Source organism: Salvelinus fontinalis, chromosome 20 (assembly GCF_029448725.1).
Source record: "Salvelinus fontinalis isolate EN_2023a chromosome 20, ASM2944872v1, whole genome shotgun sequence".
Classification (NCBI taxonomy): domain Eukaryota; kingdom Metazoa; phylum Chordata; class Actinopteri; order Salmoniformes; family Salmonidae; genus Salvelinus; species Salvelinus fontinalis.
In genome coordinates, this window is record NC_074684.1 from 2,689,515 (window position 1) to 2,716,723 (window position 27,209).

The window sequence follows — 27,209 nt, forward strand, 5'->3', positions numbered from 1 at the left end:
ACGGAGGCTCAACAATTTCCAACTTTGTTCGACATTTGAAGCTGCACAAAGAACGGTAAGTTGTGGCTAATATAGCCGACAGCTATATATTTGATTACTTTACTGGTGTATCATGTTGGCTAACGTAACGTTAAATCAATGAGCCTCCACACAGTCAGTCAGGGCGGGAACGTGATCATTGCACCCAAGATTGAGCTAAAACTGGCTAGGCAGTTCGTAGCCTAAATCCTGCCTGATGTTACTGCTGTTCCTAAAACCATTGACATACGTTAGCCTACTGTAACCACACAGAGAGAGAGAGTGTGTGTGTGTGTGTGTGTGTGTGTGTGTGTGTGTGTGTGTGTGTGTGTGTGTGTGTGTGTGTGTGTGTGTGTGTGTGTGTGTGTGTGTGTGTGTGTGTGTGTGTGTGTGTGTGTGTGTGTGTGTGTGTGTGTGTGTGTGTGTGTGTTAAGGTTGGGCGATTGTGTACAAGCCTATTGCGCCCCATAGCGATCCTTGATAGTCGATCACTATTGGGGGGGGTGTGTCTTTCTCATGGCTACCCATGTATTTCCATGGAAATATAACGTTTATTTGGAAAGTAATAAATATATAGATATTTTTAAAAGCATTCATGATTTGCGTAAATGTAATATACTATTACTCTTGTTAAAAATTTGAAATGGTATTACATTTGGTGAAGAGCACATTATGACTCGAAACTCAAAGTTTAGGACTTTAGACTTGACTTGATACTTGCCTGTCTTGACTTGGGACTTGAGTGCTAAGACTTGAGACTTACTTGTGACTTGTAAAACAATGACCTGGTCCCACCTCTGGTAATATTTAGACTTCGGGTTGCCATTCGTTCGATAAAATACGGATCAGTTCCGTATTTCACTGAAAGAATAAACGTTTTGTTTTCGAAATGATAGTTTCCAGATTTGACCATATAAATGACCAAAGGCGTGTATTTCTGTGTGTTTATTATATTATAATTAAGTATATGATTTGATAGAGCAGTCGGACTGAGCGGTGGTAGGTAGCAGCAGACTCGTAAGCATTCATTCAAACAGCAGCTCTTAGCAATGCTGAGATGCACAGCGCTGTTAATGACTTCAAGCTTATCAACTCCCGAGATTAGGCTGGCAATACTAAAGTGCCTATAAGAACATCCAATAGTCAAAGGTATATGAAATACAAATGGTATAGCGAGAAATAGTCCTATAATTCCTATAATAACTACAACCTAAAACGTCTTAACTGGGACTATAAGACTCATGTTAAAAGGAACCACCAGATTTCATACGTTCTCATGTTCTGAGCAAGGAACTTAAACGTTAGCTTTCTTACATGGCACATATGGCACTTTAACTTTCTTCACTAACACTGTGTTTTTGCATTATTTAAACCAAATTTAACATGTTTCATTATTTATTTGAGACTAAAGTCATTTTATTTATGTATTATATTAAGTTAAAATAAAAGTGTTCATTCAGTATTGTTGTAATTGTCATTTATTACAAATATATATATAAAAATCGTCCGATTAATCGGTATCTGCTTTTTTGGTCCTCCAATAATCGGTATCGGTATTGGCGTTGAAAAATCATAATCGGCCGGCCTCTATTTAGAGACCGTTACGAAATAGCCTAGCTCGACCCCCACCCCATTCTATATATACTCCAACCATGGAGAAACATCCAGAATGCAAATGTTTAAATTGTAAACAAACGGGCATCAGTGACTTGGCTATGATGAATGCTTTGACATGAGCCAAGGGTTTGATGACAGGCCTAGGCTCTGTGGCGTTCTATGGATACAGCAGCTCAACATGTTGTGGGCATTTCATGGCTATAAACAGAGGAATGTGGAGCATTTAAACACCAGCCAAAGTCAACAAACCAAACTTCCCAAATAGGTTCAGTTAGTTCTTCACAAGGGCCTTAAGAAACAGAGTGATCATTAATATGATAATGGGATTGATCTAAAGACAAAATAAACTTGTTTATGTCAAATATTCAATGCATTGAATATTGACTGTTCAAAGATCATGTCAACATGCAGGCTTTTCTATAAAGCCAGTCAAAGCCGTTCAGTAAAGCAGCAGACCCCTGGCTGTTCCCCAAAGGCTATGACTGATGATGGCACAGCCAGCCAGGTCCCACCCTTTAACCGCAGACCTGTTGCCACCCACCCTCTAATCCACTACCACTGCCATTGATGCCACCACAACCAGCCGTTGTCAGTGCCCTGGCAACCCTAGACAACAGCACACAGTCTGGGGGCAAAACTCTACCCAGTACCCACACCTCCATATGGGCCTCAACACAGACTCTCTACAAAGAGTTTGTATTAAGAAAATAAGAAAAAAAACATACTATTAAACAGGCGAAATATTTTATGATTTTGCAGACAAGTGTTTTATGTACTGCTCATTCTGTTCAGTTCTTTCCAGAATGATCGAGGTCCAAAGCCTAAATGATGTGGTGAAAAGACTTGATGGGCGCTGTAGGGGAGTTTTCAAATTGCAACACTCTCAATAAATCTGCGTTTTCTTGGGGTTAATGCTGATTTGTTCACTTGGACAAAGTATTTGACTGCTTCTTCATATGTGGAGGAAGCAGAGTTTTTTTTCTGGTGGCCTGTTTTGGACAGTTGGAAAGGGTTGTGCAGAGAGTTTTCAATCTGGCAGTCGTGAAATACCACACCTAACACTCTCATCAACCCAAAGAAAACTGTGCCGGCATTCCTTGGCTGAAGAGAGCCACTCTAAAACGGAGAGCAGAGCTCTACTTTTCAACTACTTTTCAACTACTTTTCAACTACTTTTCAATTACTGTTCAACTACTTTTCAACTACTGTTCAACTACTTTTCAACTACTTTTCAACTACTGTTCAACTACTTTTCAACTACTTTTCAACTACTTTTCAACTACTGTTCAACTACTGTTCAACTACTTTTCAACTACTTTTCAACTACTGTTCAACTACTTTTCAACTACTTTTCAACTACACTGCCGAAATAACTTCACATTTTCTAACTTTCAACAATTGTCTTTATGTATGTGTTCATTCGTTGTCAAGTTTGAAAACAGTAGGCTATTTAGAAGAGGCTATAGCCGGGCTATTTAGTCAGTCACACGATTCCACACAGAGTTTTATGACTTCTGTCCGTCATCGTTCATCAAACCTTAAACAGCCATAACAGTTAACAGCCTGAAGCTTTCCCTTCCTAACACTGAAAACATAATGCAGTAATGGATCATAATGACCCAGTGTGTTATTACAGCGTTATTACAATGTTACTGCATTGGCCCATGCCATACCCAGCGAGAGCATTAGTAACCTCCAGAGAATGGAGCCATTCATTATTCATTGGATGTTCTAATTATGCCAATTATTGAATCATGAGGTTGAGTCACAGCTCCACATGCACCATAAAAAAAATGCACTCTGATGATGATGAACAAGGAAAGCAGGCATATACAACAGTACACAGAGGAAAAACAGAACTTTCTGCAGTCACAGTGAGCTCGGGCTCCTGGTGAAAGAAGTGGAAGATCGCCATTGTGAACCATTGAATCACTGTCATCGTCACTCTGGATGTAAGTTATCATTGTCTTCGCTTCTCTTCCTCGTAAAAAAAATGCCCTTAAGCACAGACCTAGGATCAGCTTACACTCCTCAAACCCCTCTAACCTGCCTTAACAATTTTTGCAAGAAAAAAAACGAAAACGGACAACAACAAAAATCCATCCTACCCGACTGACACCTGGCTCTCTCTCTGGCAGGCACACAGGCAGCTCTCCCAGCCCAGAGCGAGTCGTGTGAAGCACATTCCCTCTTTGATGACCCCTAAACCGGGTTAACAAAACAGCATGTGCACAAAAAACCAGGTCAACAAACAGAGCATCAGCCGCTGCACATTAGGGAGGGCCGCTTGTTGTTTTCCCAAACAGGAGACGTTACCACAGAATGTAGTTAAAACAAGCTGATTTTTGGACTGTTTGATGTCCAGTGTGTTCACTCTGTGACCGTGGGATGTTTTTAAAAGAAGGCAAGCTGTCTTTTAGAAATCATATCGATGAGTTAGTGAAGAAGTTCCGAATAAAAATGGGCTTCTATAGAAATAGGTTCAGCTCTCTTACAAAAACTCAAGCCACACCTAACATCAATAATAACTTTTAGACATCCGAGTTACCAGGGATGGCTAACTCTGGAAATCCCTTCGGTCTCCTAAAAGTAAGGTAAATCAGTTCTTTGCACCCCATGTATAGAACAGTCTACAGGGTTCCCTTCAATTGGATGTACTGGTGCCCCTCGGGGAGTTAAAAATGCTGATTGGGGACCTCTTTGCTGAGGAATGTGATTGTTTTCATTGAGTGTTTTTATAATTTTGTATATTTGTATTATATCGTATTCTGTATTTTGTCAATTGTGTGTGTGCACGGTTCCCTTAGTCTCGAAACCCAACCCATGGCAACACAATGACGAGGGTCTGGCTTCGTTTGCAGTGGTTTTACAACATTTGCAGGCAAAATCTTTGCAGTGGTTTTAGTTAAGGTAGATAATGCAAACTAGCCACTTGTGAAATGCACTCATTAAAAATACCCACCGTGATCTCCATCTTGCTAGCTAATATTCTGTATTTTATTCAAGCAGATAAAGTAGTGACGTAGTTCCTCTATGCCAAAAGACTCCATCATTGATACCAGATCCTAGTCACTGGTTTGCGTAGGGTCGGGTTTTCGAGACTAGGGCTCCCTTGCAAAAGAGTCCTTGATCTCAGTGGGGACTCCCTGTTAAAATAAAGGTAAAATAATGCACATACACTTGGGGTGTGTCTCAACAGTTTAAACCTGCCTCCTTTCCTTCCTCTATAGATCGCAAACTAATCTGACTGGAGACTTTTGTGAAGACAATATAGAGGAAGCCGTTGCTTGGCTTGGTTTAACCTGCCAGGTTAATACGTATGAAAGAAAGAAAGAAAGAAAGAAAGAAAGAAAGAAAGAAAGAAAGAAAGAAAGAAAGAAAGAAAGAAAGAAAGAAAGGAGACAGGTACAAGAAGCAACTTGAAAATATTGACAAACAACCTTGGTTTTAAGTCAGATTAATATGTAATGCCATAGTCAATATGTAATGCCATTCCTCTGGACTGTACACAACAGGAGCCAAATCCCTATCCTACAGGTCAGGATAAGGTTGCTAAGTCTGCTGCTGAAACACAAGAACAACTGGCCGATGCCAAAAGGCACTGCCTCCTGGAGCTCCGTCGGCCCTCTTGAAAATTGGATTTTCCATCAATCTCATTCCTTGGCAACCCTCACACAGAATCCAGACTGGTCGACAACTGTCAACCCTACTGGGCATCCTGAGGTCCTGAATGACAACTGAACCGATCATTGACCAGGCCAATCCATTTCTACAGAAACCTAAAACCTGTGTGACGCCTAGGTCTGGTCCAATGAGATGGCACCCTTTCCTCCAGTTATAGAGGCTCCAACACTAAATCTGTCAGTATGGGGGAATCAAATATACATGAGTATAATCATCATGTTGTTTTTAATATCCTTAGACATGAAGTGTGGAATGGTCCTGCTGGTGTGTGTAGTAGTGGAGCGGAGAAGGCCAAGTCAGTGGCAAAAATCACACTTACGTGACCGGCTGGCTCAACAAGGCTTTGCTTGTGCCTGTCCACTGCAGCGTTTCCCAAACTAGGGGTCCTGATTTGAAAATGGGGTTGCGAGAGAAACTCTGAAATGAATAAATTGAGCTTGGTTCATAGAACCTCCGGTAGTCGCTAGATGCGAATGTATAAACAGAGCAGTTTCTGTTTTCTTCCTACAAATGTGTCTCTATCTTTTGAAAAGTTTAAGCTACGGAACTTTATGACCCCATCACTGAAAGATAAGACTCGGTTTCCCTCTACAATGGCCACAAGCCACGCAGGACTCATCAGAAAAGAATGGACAAGACCAGGCACTAAATCAGACTGGCTTCAATGATGATGTTCAATGATGATCATACAAAATAATTGCCTGATGTTCTTCCAAACTTCCCAAAAACATTCTGATGCATTTCAGTCACTTCAAACAATACTGTCTTCAGATTGAAATAATGTCAAAAGTACTGTCAGACAGATTTGTAATCGACTGTCATAGCCCCAATAGAAAAAGTTAACATTGGCAGTTGACTACAGTACCTTGCAAAAATATTCATCCCCTTGGTGTTTTTCATATTTTGTTGCATTACAACCTGTAATTTAAATGGATTTTATTTGGATTTAATTTAATGGACATTCAAAATTGATGTAGTGAAATGAAAAAAATAAGTTGTTTAAAAAATAAATACAAACGGAAAAGTGGTGCGTGCGTATGTATTCACCGCTTTTGCTATGAAGCCCCTAAATAAGATCTGGTGCAACCAATTACCTTCAGAAGTCACATTAGTTAAATAAAGTCCACCTGTGTGCAATCTAAGTGTCAACTGATCTGTCACATGATCTCAGTATATATACACCTGTTCTGAAAACCCCAGAGTCTGCAACACCACTAAGCAAGCGGCACCACCAAGCAAGCAGCATCATGAAGACCAAGGAGCTCTCCAAACAGGTCAGGGACAAAGTTGTGGAGAAGTACAGATCAGTGTAGGGTTATAAAAAAATATCAGAAACTGAACATCCCACAGAGCACCATTAAATCCATTATTAAAAATGGAAAGAATATGTCACCACAACAAACCTGCCAAGAGAGGGCCACCCACCAAAACTCATTGAGTGCGTATATGTGTGTTTGTCAAGCCTATAGTCAACGTCAGAATCAGCTGGGGGTAGCCTAGAACATACAAAATGTGTAAGAAAGTGAAAGTGTGTGTGAGTTCAACACAGATTACGTCAGTCTAATCAGCCCTGTGTGACGGTCATGTGTGTGTGTTGATACTCAGCCCTGTGTGACGGTCATGTGTGTGTATTGATACTCAGCCCTGTGTGACGGTCATGTGTGTGTGTTGATACTCAGCTCTGTGTGACGGTCATGTGTGTGTGTTGATACTCAGCCCTGTGTGACGGTCATGTGTGTGTATTGATACTCAGCCCTGTGTGACGGTCATGTGTGTGTGTTGATACTCAGCTCTGTGTGACGGTCATGTGTGTGTGTTGATACTCAGCTCTGTGTGACGGGCATGTGTGTGTGTTGATACTCAGCCCTGTGTGACGGTCATGTGTGTGTGTTGATACTCAGCCCTGTGTGACGGTCATGTGTGTGTGTGTGTGTGTGTGTTGATACTCAGCCCTGTGTGACGGTCATGTGTGTGTGTGTGTTGATACTCAGCCCTGTGTGACGGTTATGTGTGTGTATTGATACTCAGCCCTGTGTGACGGTCATGTGTGTGTGTGTGTGTTGATACTCAGCCCTGTGTGACGGTCATGTGTGTGTGTGTGTGTTGATACTCAGGCCTGTGTGACGGTCATGTGTATGTGTTGATACTCAGCCCTGTGTGACGGTCATGTGTGTGTGTTGATATTCAGCCCTGTGTGACGGTCATGTGTGTATGTGTTGATACTCAGCCCTGTGTGACGGTCATGTGTGTGTGTGTGTGTTGATACTCAACCCTGTGTGATGGTCATGTGTGTATGTGTGTGTGTTGATACTCAGCCCTGTGTGACGGTCATGTGTGTGTGTGTGTGTTGATACTCAGCCCTGTGTGACGGTCATGTGTGTGTGTTGATACTCAGCCCTGTGTGACGGTCATGTGTGTGTGTGTGTGTGTTGATACTCAACCCTGTGTGATGGTCATGTGTGTATGTGTTGATACTCAGCCATGTATGACGGTCATGTGTCAGCGGGGTTTACTCTAGTGTGTGACGGTCATGTGTCAGCGTGGTTCTACTCTAGTGTGTGACGGTCATGTGTCAGCGGGGTTCTACTCTATTGTGTGACGGTCATGTGTCAGCGGGGTTCTACTCTAGTGTGTGACGGTCAAGTGTCAGGGGTGTTTACTCTAGTGTGTGACGGTCATGTGTCAGCGGGGTTTACTCTAGTGTGTGACGGTCATGTGTCAGCGGGGTTTACTCTAGTGTGTGACGGTCATGTGTCAGCGGGGTTCTACTCTAGTGTGTGACGGTCATGTGTCAGCGGGGTTTTACTCCAGTGCGTGATGTTGTTATTAACTGTGTTCAATTAGACGTGCTCGTGTGTTAGTGTGTGTCCTCGGTCACAGTGGGAATCCTCACACACTTTCTCTTTCTTCTTCTAACTCTCTCTTTTTTTTCTCTCTCCCTTCTTTCTCTTTTTACTGGTGTTCCCCGTCACAGTTGAGTGGCATTGCTGGTATTTTAGTTGGGTGTTTATCCGAAATGGTTGGCGGCCAAACTAAAGACTACTGATTTGACATGAAATTGCCTAAGCGAGAGAGAGCAAAAGTAGGAAATTTGGATAAAGAGTGAGTGGATTCCAAACCAAAATGTTCTCATTCTCCTCCGCCATTGCTGACTTGTTCTGGTGGCTCGGAGAGGTCTGGGTCAGGAAGAAGGAGAAAGAGACCCCTCTGTATGTTCCTATAAACAACAGTCTATTTAATCCCGAACATCGCCTATACAGTCTGGACAATACTGGCCAGGTGGTGTTAGGGCGTGTGTGTGTGTGTATTGGGTTAAGAGCACTGCTCACTGCGACAGCTTGTGAGACTCTGACAGTGTAAGCTCACCCAACTCTTATGATTAATGGAGGAGGCATTTCAAAATATAACATACACCCTCCGCTGGCCTCTGTGGTAGGGTCCACACACACTCACACACACACACTCACACACACACACACACACACACACGTAAACACACACTCGGGTCGAAGTGTAACTTGGTCAAAAAAAGCTTTTGATTTCACCTAATTTTAACATTCTGTCATGAATAGCACATGTTCAACTTCATAAAAATAGATGTCTTCCCATCTTCAATTTAAAAAATACTAGAGTAACTGCCTATAAAGTGCCAAATAAAGTGACAGGGTTGACAATTTCATCTTAATTGTTTGTTCGTAAATTCCCTCTGGAACTCTACTCCGATTTCGGAGCACTCTGGTTTGAGAGTGCCAGAGCACAGAATAGTTGAGGAACTTACAAATGCCCTAAACTCGACTAAAAACTGAATAAAATTGTTGCCAGTAACACAGTTAAAGTCACTAACCCACTTGGTTACCTACTAGGGTGAGTAAAATGTTCAGAATCAGGTGTTCTCTCATTTGTGACTCGAAGTAGCTAGCAAGCTGGGGGCACTCAACATGTACTGCACTGACACAAATGACTGATGATTGGTTGAAATAAATTGATAATAAGAAGATTGTGGGAGCTGTACTATTAGATTTCAGTGCAGCCTTTGACATTATTGACCATAACCTGTTGTTGAGAGAACCTATTTGATGTGGCTTTTCCAACCTCAGCCATATCATTGATTCAGAATTATCTATCTAATAGAACTCAAAATGTTTTCTTTAATGGAATATTCTCTAATGTCAAACATGTAAAGTCTGCTGTAGTGCAGGGAAGCTCTCTAGGCCCTCTACTCTTTTGTGTTTTTACCGATGACCTGCCACTGGCATTAAAAAAAGGCATATGTGTTCATGTATGCTGATGATTCAAACATACGCATCAGCAACAACAGATAAGGAAGTCACTGAAACCCTTAACAAAGAGTTGCAGTCTGTTTTGGAATGGGTGACCAGGGATAAACTAAGAGCATTGTATTTGGTACACATCCTTCCCTAAATTCTACAGATCAGCTAAATCTGGTAATAAACGGTGTGGCTATTGAACAAGTTGAGGAAACTACATTTCTTGGTGTTACCTTAACTTCACTAGGGTACAGGGCACTATTTTCACTTCCTGATGAAAAGCATGCCCAAAGTAAACTGCCTGCTACTCAGGCCCAGAAGCTAGGATATGCATATAATAGATGATAGATTTGGATAGAACACCCTCTAAAGATTCCAAAACTGTTAAAATAATGTCTGTGAGTATAACGGAACTTATTTGGCAGGCGAAACCCAGAGGACAAACCATCCAGGATTTATTTTTTGGAGGTCACTGTGTTTTCAATTGTTTTCTATGGGAACCTAGATTTATGTGGCACAGGGTTGCAGTTCCTATTGCGTCCACTAGATGTCAACAGTCTTTAGAAATTGGTTGATGTTTTTCTTTAGAGAAATGAAGAAGTACGGCTATTCAGAACGAGGGTCCAGCCTAGTGTACTCCTTTGTTTGGGGCGCCTGACCTGAAGCTCGCTCCACTTTCATTTTATCAGCTATTGAATACGGTATAGTCCGTCTTAACTTTAACGATTATTTACCTTTTAAAAGACCTAAAGATGGATTAGGAAAGTTGTTTGAAATGTTTGGACCAAGATTACAGGTAATTTATTAGATAAATGGTAGTCATGTTGGGCAAGTTGGAACCGGTGTTTTTCTGAATCAAACGCGCCAAATAAATTTACATTTTGGAGATATAACAACGGAATGTATCTAACAAAAGGACCATTTGTGATGTTTATGGGACATATTGGAGTGCCAATATTACATCTTCGTAGATCTTCAAACGTAAGGTATGAATTATATCGTTATTTCTGAGTTTTGTGTCGCGCCTGGCGGTTTGAATTATGATTGTCATGTGTTTGTTTGATGGGGTGCTGTCCTCAGATAATAGCATGGTTTTCTTTCACAGTAAAGCCTTTTTGAAATCTGACACGGTGGCTGGATTAACAAGAAGTCAAGCTTTAATTTGGTGCATTGCACTTGTGATTGTATGAAAGTAAAATACTTCTAATTTAAAAAAATGTATTTCGTGCTCTGCAATTTCACTGGATGTTGTCGAAACGTTCCGCTAGCGGAAGCCCCAACCATAACAGGCTATTAAATAAAGTTTTTTTAATTCATAATTAAAAAACAACGGCTCTCCCCAATTTGACCTAGATAGTTTGTGTGAATGTATTGATATGTAGGCTACGTGTGCCTTTTAAATTGATGTAGTTCTGTCCTTGAGCTGTTCTTGTCTATTAATGTAATGCCATAATATTATGTCATATGTCATGTTTTGTGTGGACCCCGGAAGTGTATCTACTGCTTTCGCAAACAATAATGGGGATCCTAATAAAACACCAAATACAAGAGCGTCAAGTGTGAGCTCTGAACGCTCCGAGAGCGAAACTCTCTGAATTATGAATTGACAATCTGACAACCTGTCATAGCTGTCGCTTTCCTCATCCTCAGATGAGGTGAGGAGAGAAGGATCTTCTGACCAAAATGCGGAGTCTGGGAAATATGCCATCTTTATTTTATAACGAACACCGATGACAACGAAAACAAACACTTTCAAAACTTACAAAATAACAAACGACGTAGAACGGAACCTGAACATAAACTCACATAACAAACGTAAACTCACGGACAGGAACGTTACATCGAAACACACGAACAGCCAAACAGTCCCGTAAGTGAAACACATCGACAACGACGAAGACATCACAGGAGACAATCACCCACCAACACACAGTGATAATGCCCTACCTAAATATGACTCTTGATTAGAGGAAAATGCAAACCACCTGCCTCTAATCAAGAGCCATACCAGGCAAACCGAAACCAACATAGAAACAGGTAACATAGACTGCCCACCCAAAACACATGCCCTGACCAAAAACACATAAAAACTAACATAAATAGGTCAGGACTGTTACAGTACCCCCCCCCCCAAGGTGCGAACGCCGGGCGCACCAGCACAAAGTCCAGGGGAGGGTCCGGGTGGGCAGTTGACCACGGTGGTGGTTCCGGTTCCGGACGCTGTCCCCATCCCACCATAGTCACTCCCCTCTTCTGTCTACCCCTACCACTGACCACCCAAACATTACCTTCCCCTAAATAATCAGCTAGCACCGGAACAAGGGGCAGCACCGGGACAAGGGGTAGCACCGGGACAAGGGGCAGCACAAAAACAAGGGGCAGCACCAGGATAAGGACCATCACTGGAATAAGGGGCAGCACCGGGACAAGGGGCAGCACCGGGACAAGGGGCAGCACCGGGACAAGGGGCAGCACCGGGACAAGGGGCAGCACCGGGACAAAGGGCAGCACCGGGACAAGGGGCAGCACCGGGACAAGGGGCAGCACCGGGACAAGGGGCAGCACCGGGACAAGGGGCAGCACCGGGACAAGGGGCAGCACCGGGACAAGGGGCAGCACCGGGACAAGGGGCAACACCGGGACAAGGGGCAGATCCCGGCTGAAGGACTCTGGCAGGTCCTGTTTGGACGGCTCTGGCAGGTCCATGCTGGCTGACGGCTCTCGACGCTCATGGCAGACTGACGGCTCTCTACGCTCATGGCAGGCTGACGGCTCTCTACGCTCATGGCAGGCTGACGGCTCTCGACGCTCATGGCAGGCTGACGGCTCTCGACGCTCATGGCAGGCTGACGGCTCTCGACGCTCATGGCAGGCTGACGGCTCACGACGCTCATGGCGCTCTGACGGCTCTGGCTGCTCATGGCTCTCTGACGGCTCTGGCTGCTCATGGCTCACTGACGGCTCTGGCTGCTCATGGCTCTTTGACGGCTCTGGCTGCTCATGGCTCACTGACGGCTCTGGCTGCTCATGGCTCACTGACGGCTCTGGCTGCTCATGGCTCACTGACGGCTCTGGCTGCTCATGGCTCGCTGGCGGCTCTGGCAGATCCTGTCTGGTTAGCGGCTCTGGCAGATCCTGTCTGGTTGGCGGCTCTGGCAGATCCTGTCTGGTTGGCGGCTCTGGCAGATCCTGTCTGGTTGGCGGCTCTGGCAGATCCTGTCTGGCTGACGGCTCTAGCGGCTCCTGTCTGGCTGACGGCTCTAGCGGCTCCTGTCTGGCTGACGGCTCTGTAGGCTCATGGCAGACGGGCGGCTTTGCAGGCTCATGGCAGACGGGCGGCTTTGCAGGCTCATGGCAGACGGGCGGCTTTGCAGGCTCCTGGCAGACGGATGGCTCAGATGGCGCTGGGGAGACGGATGGCTCAGATGGCGCTGAGGAGACAGATGGCTCAGATGGCGCTGGGGAGACGGATGGCTCAGATGGCGCTGGGGAGACGGATGGCTCAGATGGCGCTGGGGAGACGGATGGCTCAGATGGCGCTGGGGAGACGGATGGCTCTGGCCGGATATGGCGCACTGTAGACCTGGTGCGTGGTGCCGGAACTGGAGGCACCGTGCTAATGATAAGCACCTTCCTACTAGTGCGGGGAGCAGAGACAGGGCACACTGAACTCTCAAAGCGTACTCTATACCTGGTGCGTGGTACCGGCACTGGTGGCACCTGGCTGAGGGCACGCACCTCAGGACTAGTACGGGGAGAAGTGACAGTGTGTACAGGACTTGGGAGACGCACAGGTGGCTTAGTGCGTGGGGCCGGAACTGGAGGCACCGAACTGGATACACGCACTATAGAGAGAGTGCGTGGAGGAGGAACAGGGCTCTGGAAATGCACTGGTAGCCTAGTGCGTAATATAGGCACTGTAGGTACTAGGCTGGGGCGGGGAGGTGGCGCCGGAAATACCGGACCGTGCAGGCGTACTGGCTCTCTTGAGCATTGAGCCTGCCCAACCTTACCTGGTTGAATGCTCCCGGTCGCCCTGCCAGTGCGGCGAGGTGGAATAGCCCGCACTGGGCTATGCAGGCGAACCGGGGAAACCATGCGTAAGGCAGGTGCCATGTATGCCGGCCCGAGGAGACGCACTGGAGACCAGACGCGTTGAGCCGGCCTCATGACACCTGGCTCAATGCCCAATCTAGCCCTACCAGTGCGGGGAGGTGGAATAACCCGCACTGGGCTATGCACACGTACAGGAGACACCGTGCGCTCTACTGCGTAACACGGTGTCTGCCCGTACTCCCGCTCTCCACGGTTAGCCTGGGAAGTGGGCGCAGGTCTCCTACCTGCCCTTGGCCCACAACCCCTTAGCCCCCCCCCAAGAAATTTTTGGGAGTTACTCACGGGCTTTTCGGGCTTCCGTGCAAGACGTGTCCCCTCATAATTCCGGTTACGAGCTTGAATCTCCGGCTTCCATCCACGTCTCCTAGCTGCCTCCTCATACCAGCGCTCCTGGGCTGTGGCTGCCTCCCTCTTCTCACGAGAGCAGCGATTTCCTCCAGTTTGCGCCCAGGGTCCTCTACCAGACAGGATCTCCTCCCAAGTCCAAAAGTCCTTGTTGCTCCGTCGAGCATTTTTCCCATACCGCTTGGTCTCTGTATTTTGGTGGGTGATTCTGTAATTACTGTCGCTCTCCTCATACCCAGATGAGGTGAGGAGAGAAGGATCTTCTGACCAAAATGCGGAGTCTGGGAAATATGCCATCTTTATTTTATAACGAACACCGATGACAACGAAAACAAACACTTTCAAAACTTACAAAATAACAAACGACGTAGAACGGAACCTGAACATAAACTCACATAACAAACGTAAACTCACGGACAGGAACGTTACATCGAAACACACGAACAGCCAAACAGTCCCGTAAGTGAAACACATCGACAACGACGAAGACATCACAGGAGACAATCACCCACCAACACACAGTGATAATGCCCTACCTAAATATGACTCTTGATTAGAGGAAAATGCAAACCACCTGCCTCTAATCAAGAGCCATACCAGGCAAACCGAAACCAACATAGAAACAGGTAACATAGACTGCCCACCCAAAACACATGCCCTGACCAAAAACACATAAAAACTAACATAAATAGGTCAGGACTGTTACACAACCTTCTGAATTTATGAACGTCCAGAGCGCACTCTGAGCGTACTCTAACACTCCGGAGTGAATTTATGAATGCAACCCAAATCAGCCATAAACCCTTGTGACAAGGGGAATGGAAGCTTGTTGTTTGCAACATGGAGTGGCAATCGGATGCAAGCCTCAGAGTTTTGTTGAAACATTTCTAGCCTGTCTATCTATGGGTAACAGGGTTGAAGTGTTATGCTCAATCCTCTAAGTTTTCCACCACAAAAAAAAAACAGAAAATTGCCAAAGAGTGTAGAACCAGCTCACCTGCTTTTACAATATGATTTGACTATTAGATGATCAATGTCAAAAAATATATACAGTTGAAGTCGGAAGTTTACATACATTTAGGTTGGAGTCATTTCAACCACTACACACATTTCTTGTGAACAAACTATAGTTTTTGCAAGTCGGTTAGAACATCTACTTTGTGCATGACACAAGTCATTTTTACAACAATTGTTTACAGACAGATTATTTCACTGTATCACAATTCCAGTCGGTCAGAAGTTTACATACACTAAAATGACTGTGACTTTAAACAGCTTGGAAAATTCCAGAAAATTATGTCATGGCTTTAGAAGCTTCTGATAGGCTAATTGACATCATGACAGTCAATTGGAGATGTACCTGTGAATGTATTTCAAGGCCTAACTTCAAACTCAGTGCCTCTTTGCTTGACATCATGGGAAAATCCAAAGATATTAGCCAGGACCTCAAAAACAAAATTGTAGACCTCCACAAGTCTGGTTCATCCTTGGGAGCAAATTCCAAACGCCTGAAGGTACCATGTTCATCTGTACAAACAATTGTATGCAAGTATAAACACCATGGGACCACGCAACTGTCATACCGCTCAGGAATGAGACGCATTTTGTCTCCTAGAGATGAATGTACTTTGGTGCGAAAAGTGCAAATCAATCCCAGAACAACAGCAAAGGACATTGTGAGAGTGCTGGAGGAAACAGGTACAAAAGTATCTATATCCACAGTAAAACGACTCCTATATCGACATAACCTGAAAGGATACTCAGCAGGGAAGACGCCACTGCTCCAAAACCGCCGTAAAAAAAGGACAGACTACGGTTTGCAACTGCACATGGGGACAAAGATCATACTTTTTGGAGAAATGTCCTTTGGTCTGATGAAACACAAATAGAACTGTTTGGCCATAATGACCATTGTTATGTTTGGAGGAAAAAGGGATGGCTTGCAAGCCGAAGAACACCATCCCAACCGTGAAGCACAGGGGTGGCAGCATCATGTTGTGGGGGTGCTTTGCTGCAAGAGGGACTGGTGCACTTCACAAAATAGATAGCATCATGAGGATGGAAAATTATGGAGATATATTGAAGCAACATCACAAGACATCAGTCAGGAGGAATGGGCCAAAATGCACCCAACTCATTGTGGGAAGCTTGTGGAAGGCTACCCAAAATGTTTGACCCAAGTTAAACAATTTAAAGGCAATGCTACGAAAAACTAATTGAGTATATGTAAACTTCGGACCTGGGGACTGTGAAAAGGGAACTATGAAGAGACCTCTTGTGGCATGTCTTGTGGGGTATGCGTTGGTGTCCGAGCTGTGTGCCAGTAGTTTAGACAGACAGCTCGGTGCATTCAACATTTCAATACCTCTCATAAATAAAAGTAGTGATGAAGTCAATCGCTCCTCCACTTTCAGCCAGGTGAGATTGACATGCATATTATTAAAATTAGCTCCCTGTGTACATCCGAGGGCCAGCTGTGCCTTTTTTTGTGGCACCTGACCACACGACTGAACAGTAGTCAAGGTGCGACAAAACTAGGGCCTGTAGGACCTGCCTTATTCATAGTGTTGTTAAGAAAGCAGAGCATCGCTTTATTATAGACACACTTCTCCCCATCTTAGCTACTAATGCATCAATATGTTTGGACCATGACAGTTTACAATCTAGGGTTACTCCAAGCAGTTTAGTCATCTCAACTTGCTCAATTTCCACATTTATTTTTTACAATATTTAGTTAGGGTTTAGTGAGTGTTTTGTTCCAAATGCAATGCTTTAAGTTTCAGAAATATTTAGGGCTAACTTATACCTTGCCACCCACTCTGAAACTAACTGCAGCTCTTTGTTGAGTGTTGCAGTCATTTCAGTCGCTGTAGTAGCTGACATGTATAGTGTTGAGTCATCCGCATACATAGAAACTCTGGCTTTACTCAAAGTCAGTGGCATGTCGTTAGTAAAAAATTTAAAAAGCAAGGGGCCTAAACAGCTACCCTGGGGAATTCCTGATTCTAACTGGATTATATTTGATAGGCTTCCCTTAAAGAACACCCTCTGTGTTCTGTTAGACAAGGAACTCTTTATCCACATTATAGCAGAGGGTGTAAAGCCAAAACACATACGTCTTTCCAGCAGCAGACTATGATCAATAATGTCAAAAGCTGCACTGAAGTCTAACAAGACAGCCCCCACAATCGTTTTATCATCAATCTCTCAACCAATCATCAGTCATTTGTGTAAGTGCTGTGCTTGTTGAGTGCCCTTCCCTATAAGCATGCTGAAATTCTGTTGTCAACTTGTTTACTGGAAAATAGCATTGTATCTGATTTTCTTCCCAGAAGTTTACTAAGGATTGGTAACAGGCTGATTGGTCGGCTATTTCAGCCAGTAAAGGGGGCTTTACTATTCTTGGGTAGCGGAATGACTTTAGCTTCCCTCCAGGCCTGAAGGCACCCGCTCTCTAGTAGGCTTAAATTGAAGATGTGGCAAATAGGAGTGGCAATATCGTCTGCTATTATCCTCAGTAATTTTCCATCTAGGATTGTCAGACCCTGGTGGCTTGTCATTGTTGATAGACACTGACTTTACAGAATTCAAAAGTACAATTGTCTTTCATAATTTGGTCCGATATACTTGATGTTGATGGCATGTCATCCCTAATTTTGCTTATCTTGCCAATGAAAAAGTCATTAAAGTAGTTTGCAATATCAGTGGGCTTTGATGAATGAGCCATCTGATTCAATAAATGAAGGAGCCGAGGTGGCTTTTCCCCCCAGAATTTCATTTAAAATGCCCCAAAGATTTTTACTATCATTCTTTATATAATTTATCTTTGTTTCATAGTGCATTTTTTTTTTTTTTGTCACATGATTTCTTAAATTTGCAGTACATTTGCCAATCAGTTGGGCTGCCAGACTTAATTGCCATACCTTTTGCCTCATCCCTCTCAAACATACAATTTTTCAATTCCTCATCAATCCAAGGGGATTTAACAGTTTTTACAGTCACTTTCTTAACGGGTGCGTGTTTATTAGTAACTAGAATAAGTTGTTTCATAAATGTGTACAGTGCAGCATCTGCTTGCTCCTCATTACACACCACAGACCAGCAAATATTCTTTACATCATCAACATATGAATCAAAAGGCTGTCATGTGCAATTTACTGAGGAGAGGCTTCCGTTTGGTCACTCTACCATAAAGGTCATGATTCTCCTTCTGGAAAGTTCTCCCATCTCCACAGAGGAACTCTAGAGCTCTGTCAGAGTGACCATCGGGCTCTTGGTCACCTACCTGACCAAGGCCTTTCTCCCCCAATTACTCAGTTTGGCCGGGCGGCCAGCTCTAGGAAGAGTATTCGTGGTTCCAAACTTCTTGCATTTAAGAATGATGGAGGCCACTGTGTTCTTGGGGTCCTTCAATGCTACAGATATTTTTCGGTACCCTTCCCCAGATCTGTGCCTCGACACAATCCTGTCTCGGAGCTATAAGGACACTTTCTTCGAACTCATGGCTTGGTTTTTTGCTCTAATATTCACTGTCAACTGCGGGACCTTATATAGGCAAGTATGTGCCTTTCCAAATCCTGTCCGATCAATTTAATTTACCACAGTCCAATCAAGTTGTAGAAACATCTCAAGGATGATCCATGGAAATAAGATACACCTGACCTCAATTTCGTGTCTAACAGCAAAGGGTCTGAATACTAATGTAAATACGGTATTTCAGGGTTTTTTATATTTGCAAAAACTTTAGAAAACCTGTTTTCGCTTTGTCATTATGGGGTATAGATTGTAGATTGCTGAGATTTTATTTGATCAATTTTAGAATAAAGCTGTAACATAAAAATTTGGTTAAGTCAAGGGGTCTGCATACTTTCCGAAGGCACGTATTTGTTAACGGAATAGTTTCACAATATTACAGAGAAAATACACTGCTCAAAAAAAATAAAGGGAACACTTAAACAACACAATGTAACTCCAAGTCAATCACACTTCTGTGAAATCAAACTGTCCACTTAGGAAGCAACACTGATTGACAATAAATTTCACATGCTGTTGTGCAAATGGAATAGACAAAAGTTGGAAATTATAGGCAATTAGCAAGACACCCCCAATAAAGGAGTGATTCTGCAGGTGGTGACCACAGACCACTTCTCCGTTCCTATGCTTCCTGGCTGATGTTTTGGTCACTTTTGAATGCTGGCGGTGCTTTCACTCTAGTGGTAGCATGAGACGGAGTCTACAACCTACACAAGTGGCTCAGGTAGTGCAGCTCATCCAGGATGGCACATCAATGCGAGCTGTGGCAAGAAGGTTTGCTGTGTCTGTCAGCGTAGTGTTCAGAGCATGGAGGCGCTACCAGGAGACAGGCCAGTACATCAGGAGACGTGGAGGAGGCCGTAGGAGGGCAACAAACCAGCAGCAGGACCGCTACCTCCGCCTTTGTGCAAGGGGGAGCACTGCCAGAGCCTTGTAAAATGACCTCCAGCAGGCCACAAATGTGCATCTCCCGACCCCTCCTGTCTCAGCCTCCAGTATTTATGCTGCAGTAGTTTGTGTCGGGGGCTAGGGTCAGTCTGTTATATCTGGAGTATTTCTCATGTCTTATCTGGTGTCCTGTGTGAATTTAAGTATGCGCTTTCTTTCTTTCTCTCTCTGAGGACTTGAGCCCTAGGACCATGCCTCAGAACTATCTGGGCTGATGACTCCTTGCTGTCCCCAGTCCACCTGGCCTTGCTGCTGCTCCAGTTTCAACTGCTCTGCCTGCGGCTATGGAACCCTGACCTGTTCACCGAACGTGTTACCTATCCCAGACCTGCTGTTTTCAACTCTCTAGAGACAGCAGGAGCAGTAGAGATACTCTGAATGATCGGCTATGAAAAGCCAACTGACATTTACGGACCTGTTGCACCCTCGACAACCACTGTGATTATTATTATTTGACCCTGCTGGTCATCTATGAACATTTGAACATCTTGGCCATGTTCTGTTATAATCTCCATCCGGCACAGCCAGAAGAGGACTGGCCACCCCTCATAGCCTGGTTCCTCTCTAGGTTTCTTCCTAGGGAGATTTTCCCAGCCACCGTGCTTCTACACCTGCATTGCTTGCTGTTTGGGGTTTTAGGCTGGGTTTCTGTACAGCACTTTGAGATATCAGCTGATGTAAGAAGGGCTTTATAAATACATTTGATTTGATTTGATAGAGGGTGCACATGTCAAAATGCAGAATTTTGGCACTTTATCAAATCTTTATTCATTCATTTCATTGATTCAATTCTCCATGAAGGGTACTTCATTTAATATAACAGGCTTATAAAAATGCAATATTGGTGCAACACTTCCTACCTAACATATCAATGAGACGCCTCTGAGAAATACATTCAGACACGTATACACGCCCTAGGCAAGCGCACACAAACACACACAGGAACATACGCACTCACACAGAAATACACTCAGACACGCACATGCACGCTTGCACACACGCACCATTCTCACACACACCGACACCGTCCGGCCTATAGTGAGACTATATCGCCTCGCTGTTGTTATTTTACAGCTGCTCTTTAATTATTTGTTACTTTTATTTCAATATTTTTTTTTGTAAGTAGGCATTTCACTGTAAGGTCTACACCCGTTGTATTTGGCGCATGTGACAAATAACATTTGATTTAATTTGACGATACGTTTTTTTTTACACTATGATTTGACAGTATGACACACTATGACTAAGAGTCAGTTAATATGCACTTGTGTGACATATGAGTAGTGGATGGATGGAGTAGCCTAATGTTTCAACACTTGCTCTTACTTTCCAACACTGGCCCAGACATTAGGCTTCTGATTCCTCTGATGCTTCACTTTCAGAACCCACATCGTTTGACATTTCTCTTCCGCTGAGTGAACTGTACAGTACTTTGGCAAATTGCCCAAACTATCTTCCATCAAAATGACACCACAATCTAAAAAGCGGATCTGTGGTGGCTGCTTGGCACGTTCCACAGAAATAATTGAATTAGAGGGAGATTTTGGGGCCCGATCCGTTTGTGTGTGTGTGTTAATGAGAGGGAACGGAGAGGAGGGGAGGTAGGTTACCACGGCGATGAATTGAGTGACAACCTCAAACACCGACCTCCCCACTGGCCCAAACAAAACAGGGCCTGTTCCTCCTACAGTACCTCTAAGTGAGTGAGCGAGACACGCACCCCCACACACATACATACACACACACACACACTCTCATTCTCAAACACACAATCCTGCCTCGGTATGACTCAAAGAGAAAAACATACCAAACACACACACACACACAGTCAGGACCCCGCCAGGAATTCTCACACACTCCTCGGCACAGCGCAGCCAAAAGTAACACGGGCGGCTGAAGGTAAATAAATCAGCCGGATCGCCCGACTCCCATTAAAGCCTGCTGGCCTGCACTGTGATACAAATCACTCTGTGACACTGAGGGACAACCACACAATAATGCATTATTACCACAGAATTCCCATTTTTCCCATTTATTCCAGCTTTATTCCAGCCTGGGAGGTGTGTTATTTTCCCTCCCCTCACCTGGCTCAGTTAATCACATCTGTCACAAACCCACAGGGGGAGGGAGGGGGAAAGAGAGGGAGCAGGAGAGAGAGAGAGAGAGAGAGAGAGTGAGAGAGAGAAGTGATAGGAGGGAAGAGGAAAGAGAAGGAGGGAGAAGAAAGGAGACAAAAAAAGGACAGAGAGCAAGAGCAAGACAAAAAAGCAAACTGAAACTTTGAGATTCTGCCATCCCTTGTGTTGAGTGACCTTAAAGAACACTAGAAGAAGCTCTTACAGCAACAGCCAAATGTGCTCCATGAACAATCTACTTGTGGAAGCACTTTCTCCAAATGTCTCTGCTCTTGCCCCCCCCCCTCCCCCTCCCCCAATGTGTAATATATGTAGAGGGCAATTCCATGTCTTTTAGTTATTGAATTGCAATAAGTGAATTGGATTTACACCCAATGACAGAATTGCGGTAACGGGATTTCATCATGGGTCCCTGATCTGTACTACACAGAAATACATAATTATGGATATGAATGTAAATAGGTACCGAAAGGCAGAAATATGCAATATCCTCCTTTGCAGATTTGTGTATTATTATTTTGAGTTTTAATCACTTAATAATTCATGAACAAAATTGATATCGGTAAAAACACCATAACTAATTGATAGGTCTACCTTTACTTTCATTATCCTCCCTCAATAGGGGAGAAAATGGACAATATCTTAAAGATATGTGGGGTTTCAAGGCACAAGGAAATGTGTATTAAACTTACAGAAGGCAGAAAAAAAACTATCCGAAATGAAATACACGTGTTGATATTAGTTGGCAGGGGTCTTTTACGTCAACGCGATTGTGTTTTGACGTATTTCTAATACCTTGGAAGACTTTTTCTGGAAGACGTTTTCTAAGACCCCTTTTTCATCTGTTTAACAAGAAATCGAAGCGCTTGCTTATTCCAAATTTGTGAGATGGAAAATGGTTGAAATAGTTCATTACTGTATGCCTTAATTTCTCAAAAATATAGACTCTTGGCTTTCATTTGACATTCTCCTATGAACTTCACGTGTTGGTGCTCATGGGTCCTTTTACATGGAAATGATCTAGAACAAATTATAGATTCCCAGATTCCCCAGTAAGTGATTAATCATTACCCCAATGCATCAGCGGTGTAGTTATGTAACCATTACATAATGTTCCCCCAACCCCTGGAAGCCCCTTATAGTAGCCCAGTGTTTGACAGGCCCAGAGGTAGACCTAGACAGACGCCTGGGCTTTCTGGAAAATGCTCTGGACCATGACTTCATTCATCTTTCTAGCTAGGTTCCCTTTAATTTCCACACATCTGTGTGTCTGGAGATTATCTGGATGCAAGGGAAGACTGTCCTCGTGTAACTGTTTTCGTGTGGCCATCTGTTTTTGAGTGTGTTGAAGTCAGTGTGTTTGTGTGTGTGTGTCTGTGCGTGTGAAGGAAAATCAATCTGACCCAGAGGGATTAGTGCCTGTGTGGTGAATGCCTCTGGTTCTGTTCCAGATGTTTATCAGTTCATCCAAACCTATAGAACAAAAAGAACAGAACACACGAGTAGTGCAGAACAAATCCAGACACACACACATATGGATGTAGCACACGCACACACACACACACACACACACACAGACTGTGCTGTGTGTGACCCGCTGATATGAAGTCACCTCAGGGCTTGAGGCTGGTTTTGTACACACCAAAAAAATGAGGGTTCATTTGGAAGGGTGATGTATTTTATGTGGAACCGTAATGACTCAAACAACCCTCTGAGTTCTTCAATGGTTATTTGCGGTTCACAAAACGGTTCTTTGCTCTTTTAGTGATAATTCAAAATCTAGGACAGGTGGCTCATTAGAATATTTTATGTCGTGGTTTGCACACAGCTCTGTTTGTGCAACCTTGAGTGAGAGTGTCATTCCAGTTTGTCTAATGTGTTGTGTTGTGCTATTACATACTGTATGACTATGGCCGGTGACTGTGTCTTGTGAAAGTCGTGCGTATGGCCTTGTGACAATTGAGAACAGTTGACTAAATCAGTCAGTGGTTCTCAATTCTCTCCTCTGGGACCCCAAGCTGTTCCAGAGGTAGCTCACTTGATTCAACTTGTGAATGAACACAATAACACCTATGGAATTGTAACAATATAATATGGCTGACCAGAATAGAAAACCCTGTATAGAACCATTCTCCATAAAGGTTCCATGAAGAATGATAAAACAGTGTTCTCTATAGCCCCAAAAAGGGTTGAAACCATAGCAGAACCCTTTTTTTGTGCTATATGGAAGAAAAACATTATGGTTCTTTATAGAACCTTAGGAAAAGGTTCTTTATAGCACCATACAGGTTCCATTTAGAACCTTATCAGCATGATTCTTTGTTTAATAATTCACCTTCAGAAAAGTGTTCTATAGCCCATGGCACCAAAAAGGGTTCTGCTATGGTTACAATCCAAAGAACCCCTATCTGGTACTATTTATTTCCGAGATCTATCCTCTGCCTTCGACACTGTGAACCATCAGATCTTCCTCTCCAATGTCTCAGGGCTGGGTGTCTCAGGCTCTGCACACTCTTGGATTGTATCCTACCTGGCAGGCTGGTTGTACCAGGTGACGTGGAAAGGATCTGTGTCTGCACCACATACTCTTACTACTGGTGTCCCCCAGGGCTTGGTTCTAGGCCCTCTCCTCTTCTCATACACCAAGTGACTCGGTGCTGTCATATCAACACATGGTCTCTCCTATCATTGCTATGTGGATGACACTCAACACATTTTCTCCTTCCCCCTTCTGAAACTCAGGTGGCAACACGCATCCCTGGCATATCTCTCAGCTTGGATGTCGGCTGAACCTCGACAAACGGAGCTGCTATTCCTCCCGGGGAAGGTCTTCCCACTCCATCACGGTTGACAACTCCAACGTGTCCCCCTAACTGAGTGCAAAGAACCTTGGCTTAACCCTGGACAACACCCTGTTGTTCTCTGCAAACATCAGAGCAGCGACTCGATCCTGCAGGGTCATGCGCTACAACGTCCGTAGAGTACGACTCTACTTCACACAGGAAGCGGAGCAGGTCCTAATCCAGGCACTTGTCATCTCCCGTCTGGACTACTGCAACTTGTTGTCGGCTGGGATCCCCGCTTGTGCCATCAAACCCATTCAATTTATCCAGAACGCTGCAGCCAGCCTGGTGTTTCATCTTCCCAAGTTCACCCATGTCACCCTGCTCCTACGCACACTCCACTGGCTTCCAGTCAAAGCTCGCATCCACTACAAAACCATGGCACCTGCCTACAAAGCAGCAAGAGGAACTTCCCCTCCCTACCTTCAGGCTGTGCTTAAAAAACCCTACATCCCAACCCAAGTACTCCGTTCTGTTACCTCTGGTCTCTTGCCCTCCCACCCCTACGAGAAGGCAGCTCCCGCTCATCCCACTCTGACCTGGCACCTCAATGGTGGAACCAGCTTCCCCCTGAAGGTAGGACCGCAGTGTCCCTGTCCATCTTCTGAAAACATCTGAAACCCTACCTCTTCCAAGTGTATCTTAAATATTCTCACAGCAACACCCCCCCACCCCTCCCCCCAGCACTTACTTTGCTGATAGGTACATTATTGAGAACAAATGTACTCACTATGACCGGGATATGTGGTTGTCTCACCTAGCTATCTTAAGATGAATTCACTAAATGTTCTGGATAAGAGCATCTGCTAAATTACTCAAATGTAAATGTAGAAAGAAATTGTGTGCAAAGAGAATTAATAGGCCTCAAGTCTGACCATGAGAATCTGAACATTGATCTAACACTGAGCCCAACACACACTGACTATGGGTAGCCCACATACATGATTTTAAAACGTTTCACAATGGTCTTTTGACACCGAATGTCATTGGAAAGAAATTAATGATGGTTGAATACCGATGATTAATCAGAAGCAGATCACAAGTGACTGATTGACGGGTTCCAAGAAGTTGCATGTGAATACAGCGCTTCATCTGGTGCTTCCTGTCTCCGTTTTGTCACTCACCAAAGCTATGTGACAGTCCAGAGTGCGCATCAGCCCGTTTACAGAAACACCAAGGTAACACAGTATTCATCTTTACAGTTGTCGGGGCTAGGTTACCATAACATGTCCCTCAACTGCTCAACCAAAGAATCACTGTCATTACCTACAAATTACAATACTTTGTGTGCGCACACAAATTAGGTGCATCTTCATTCACCAATTGGAATCGATGTGACATTGTCGCACAGGCATAATGCAATCGATCTCACAACAAACATATTTACATTTACACTGTCTCTGGGTCATTAATCTAAGTGGACCCATTGGCCTCGAATCGGGCTAATATATACAAAATAAAAAAACGATTATGTATAGCCAGAGGTGACGAGTGGTAACAGTATGCAACAGTAAACTTGCTGTAACACGTCCTCAAAGAGTGGTGTAGCCTGCTAAAGAGTCGAAACAACTTTAATGGTATACTTGGTATAATGTTGCAAAACACTAGGCTACTCAATAGCCTCAGCACCATCAGAAGAGTGATTCGAAACAAAATGAAAACTGCGTAAATTCTTACCGAGATACTGTCGGATGTCCAGCAGAATATTGGGGGGTCCTCCATTCAACTGGTAAAACAGAGACCCAAAACAGAAGAGAAAAAGAGTAGCCATACAGAGACCATAACCTCTCAGGGAAAAACGCAACGGAACCGCTGAGAGAAAGCCGAACTTTTTGTTTTTCCGATCTCTAACGTGGTTTGGAGTCTGGTTGTTGTGAAGGGGACTGTTGCTGAAATTCTTCATAATCTCCTCCTCACAAAGCGCCGCCGAGACCGGTAGTCACCCATCCACCTGTGCAAAGTGAAACTTCTTGCTTTGATATCATTTGAAACGGACACCTATTCAGAAACTCAGGCACCCGGCGCCACCACGAGTTGTTTTTTTCGCACACGGTTTTCGCCTCCCGTTCGGTCCCTCTCGTCTGTTCTCGCCGGACTATTACTGCAAATGAAGTTGCGAGTCCATCCTTCGGCTGAGATTTTTTTAGAGCCAGCAGCGGTGTCAGATTACTGAACGTGGAAAAAAAGTTCAGCACATAGGCTTATTTGCAGTGAGTTTAGGTGCAAAACAGCGTCACTGTGTGTACAGCAACAGACCACATTTGGTGTGTTCTCATTCTGTTATGACCCGCTTTCATTTTACAGCAAGAGTGAAGGAGCTGGGGGGACATGTCCCCATGTCCCCCCCAATGTTAGAATCAGGCCCCCCCACCAATAAAAAATAACTTCACCAGAACGCTATTGACTGCTTGTTCTCACTCTGGGTTGTTAGAAGCAGTGGGTGAGTGAGAGAAAAAGCACAGTGTGCAGCATCACCATCATTACTCACTCATTACTCTGGGTAAAGTCGTTGTTGGCAAAAACAAAGTATGTTTAAGTTAAAAAGTATATGCATTTGAGTATATTTTGATGTGTTAGAACGAATGTGAGCAAATATAAGCTTTCTCCTGGCTAGTAGCTAGTTAGCGTTACATTTACAGTGTTTTATCATTTTTAGCTGTGTCAAGTTTTATTTAACTCGCTAATTCTGGGTAGTTCTGGTT

The 27,209-nt window shown here is 44.1% G+C and overlaps 1 protein-coding gene across 1 annotated transcript in view; it reads right to left on the reverse strand.

The window, feature by feature from the left end:
- Positions 1 to 26,629, reverse strand: part of LOC129817151 (uronyl 2-sulfotransferase-like) — a 173,391-nt gene extending 146,762 nt beyond the window's left edge. Inside the window, exon 1 of the mRNA XM_055872100.1 lies at positions 26,185 to 26,629. Within this exon, the coding sequence (XP_055728075.1) occupies positions 26,185 to 26,410 (226 nt within the window). The 5' untranslated portion in view covers positions 26,411 to 26,629. The remainder of the gene's footprint in view (positions 1 to 26,184) is intronic.
- Between the last annotated feature and the right edge of the window lie 580 nt (positions 26,630 to 27,209).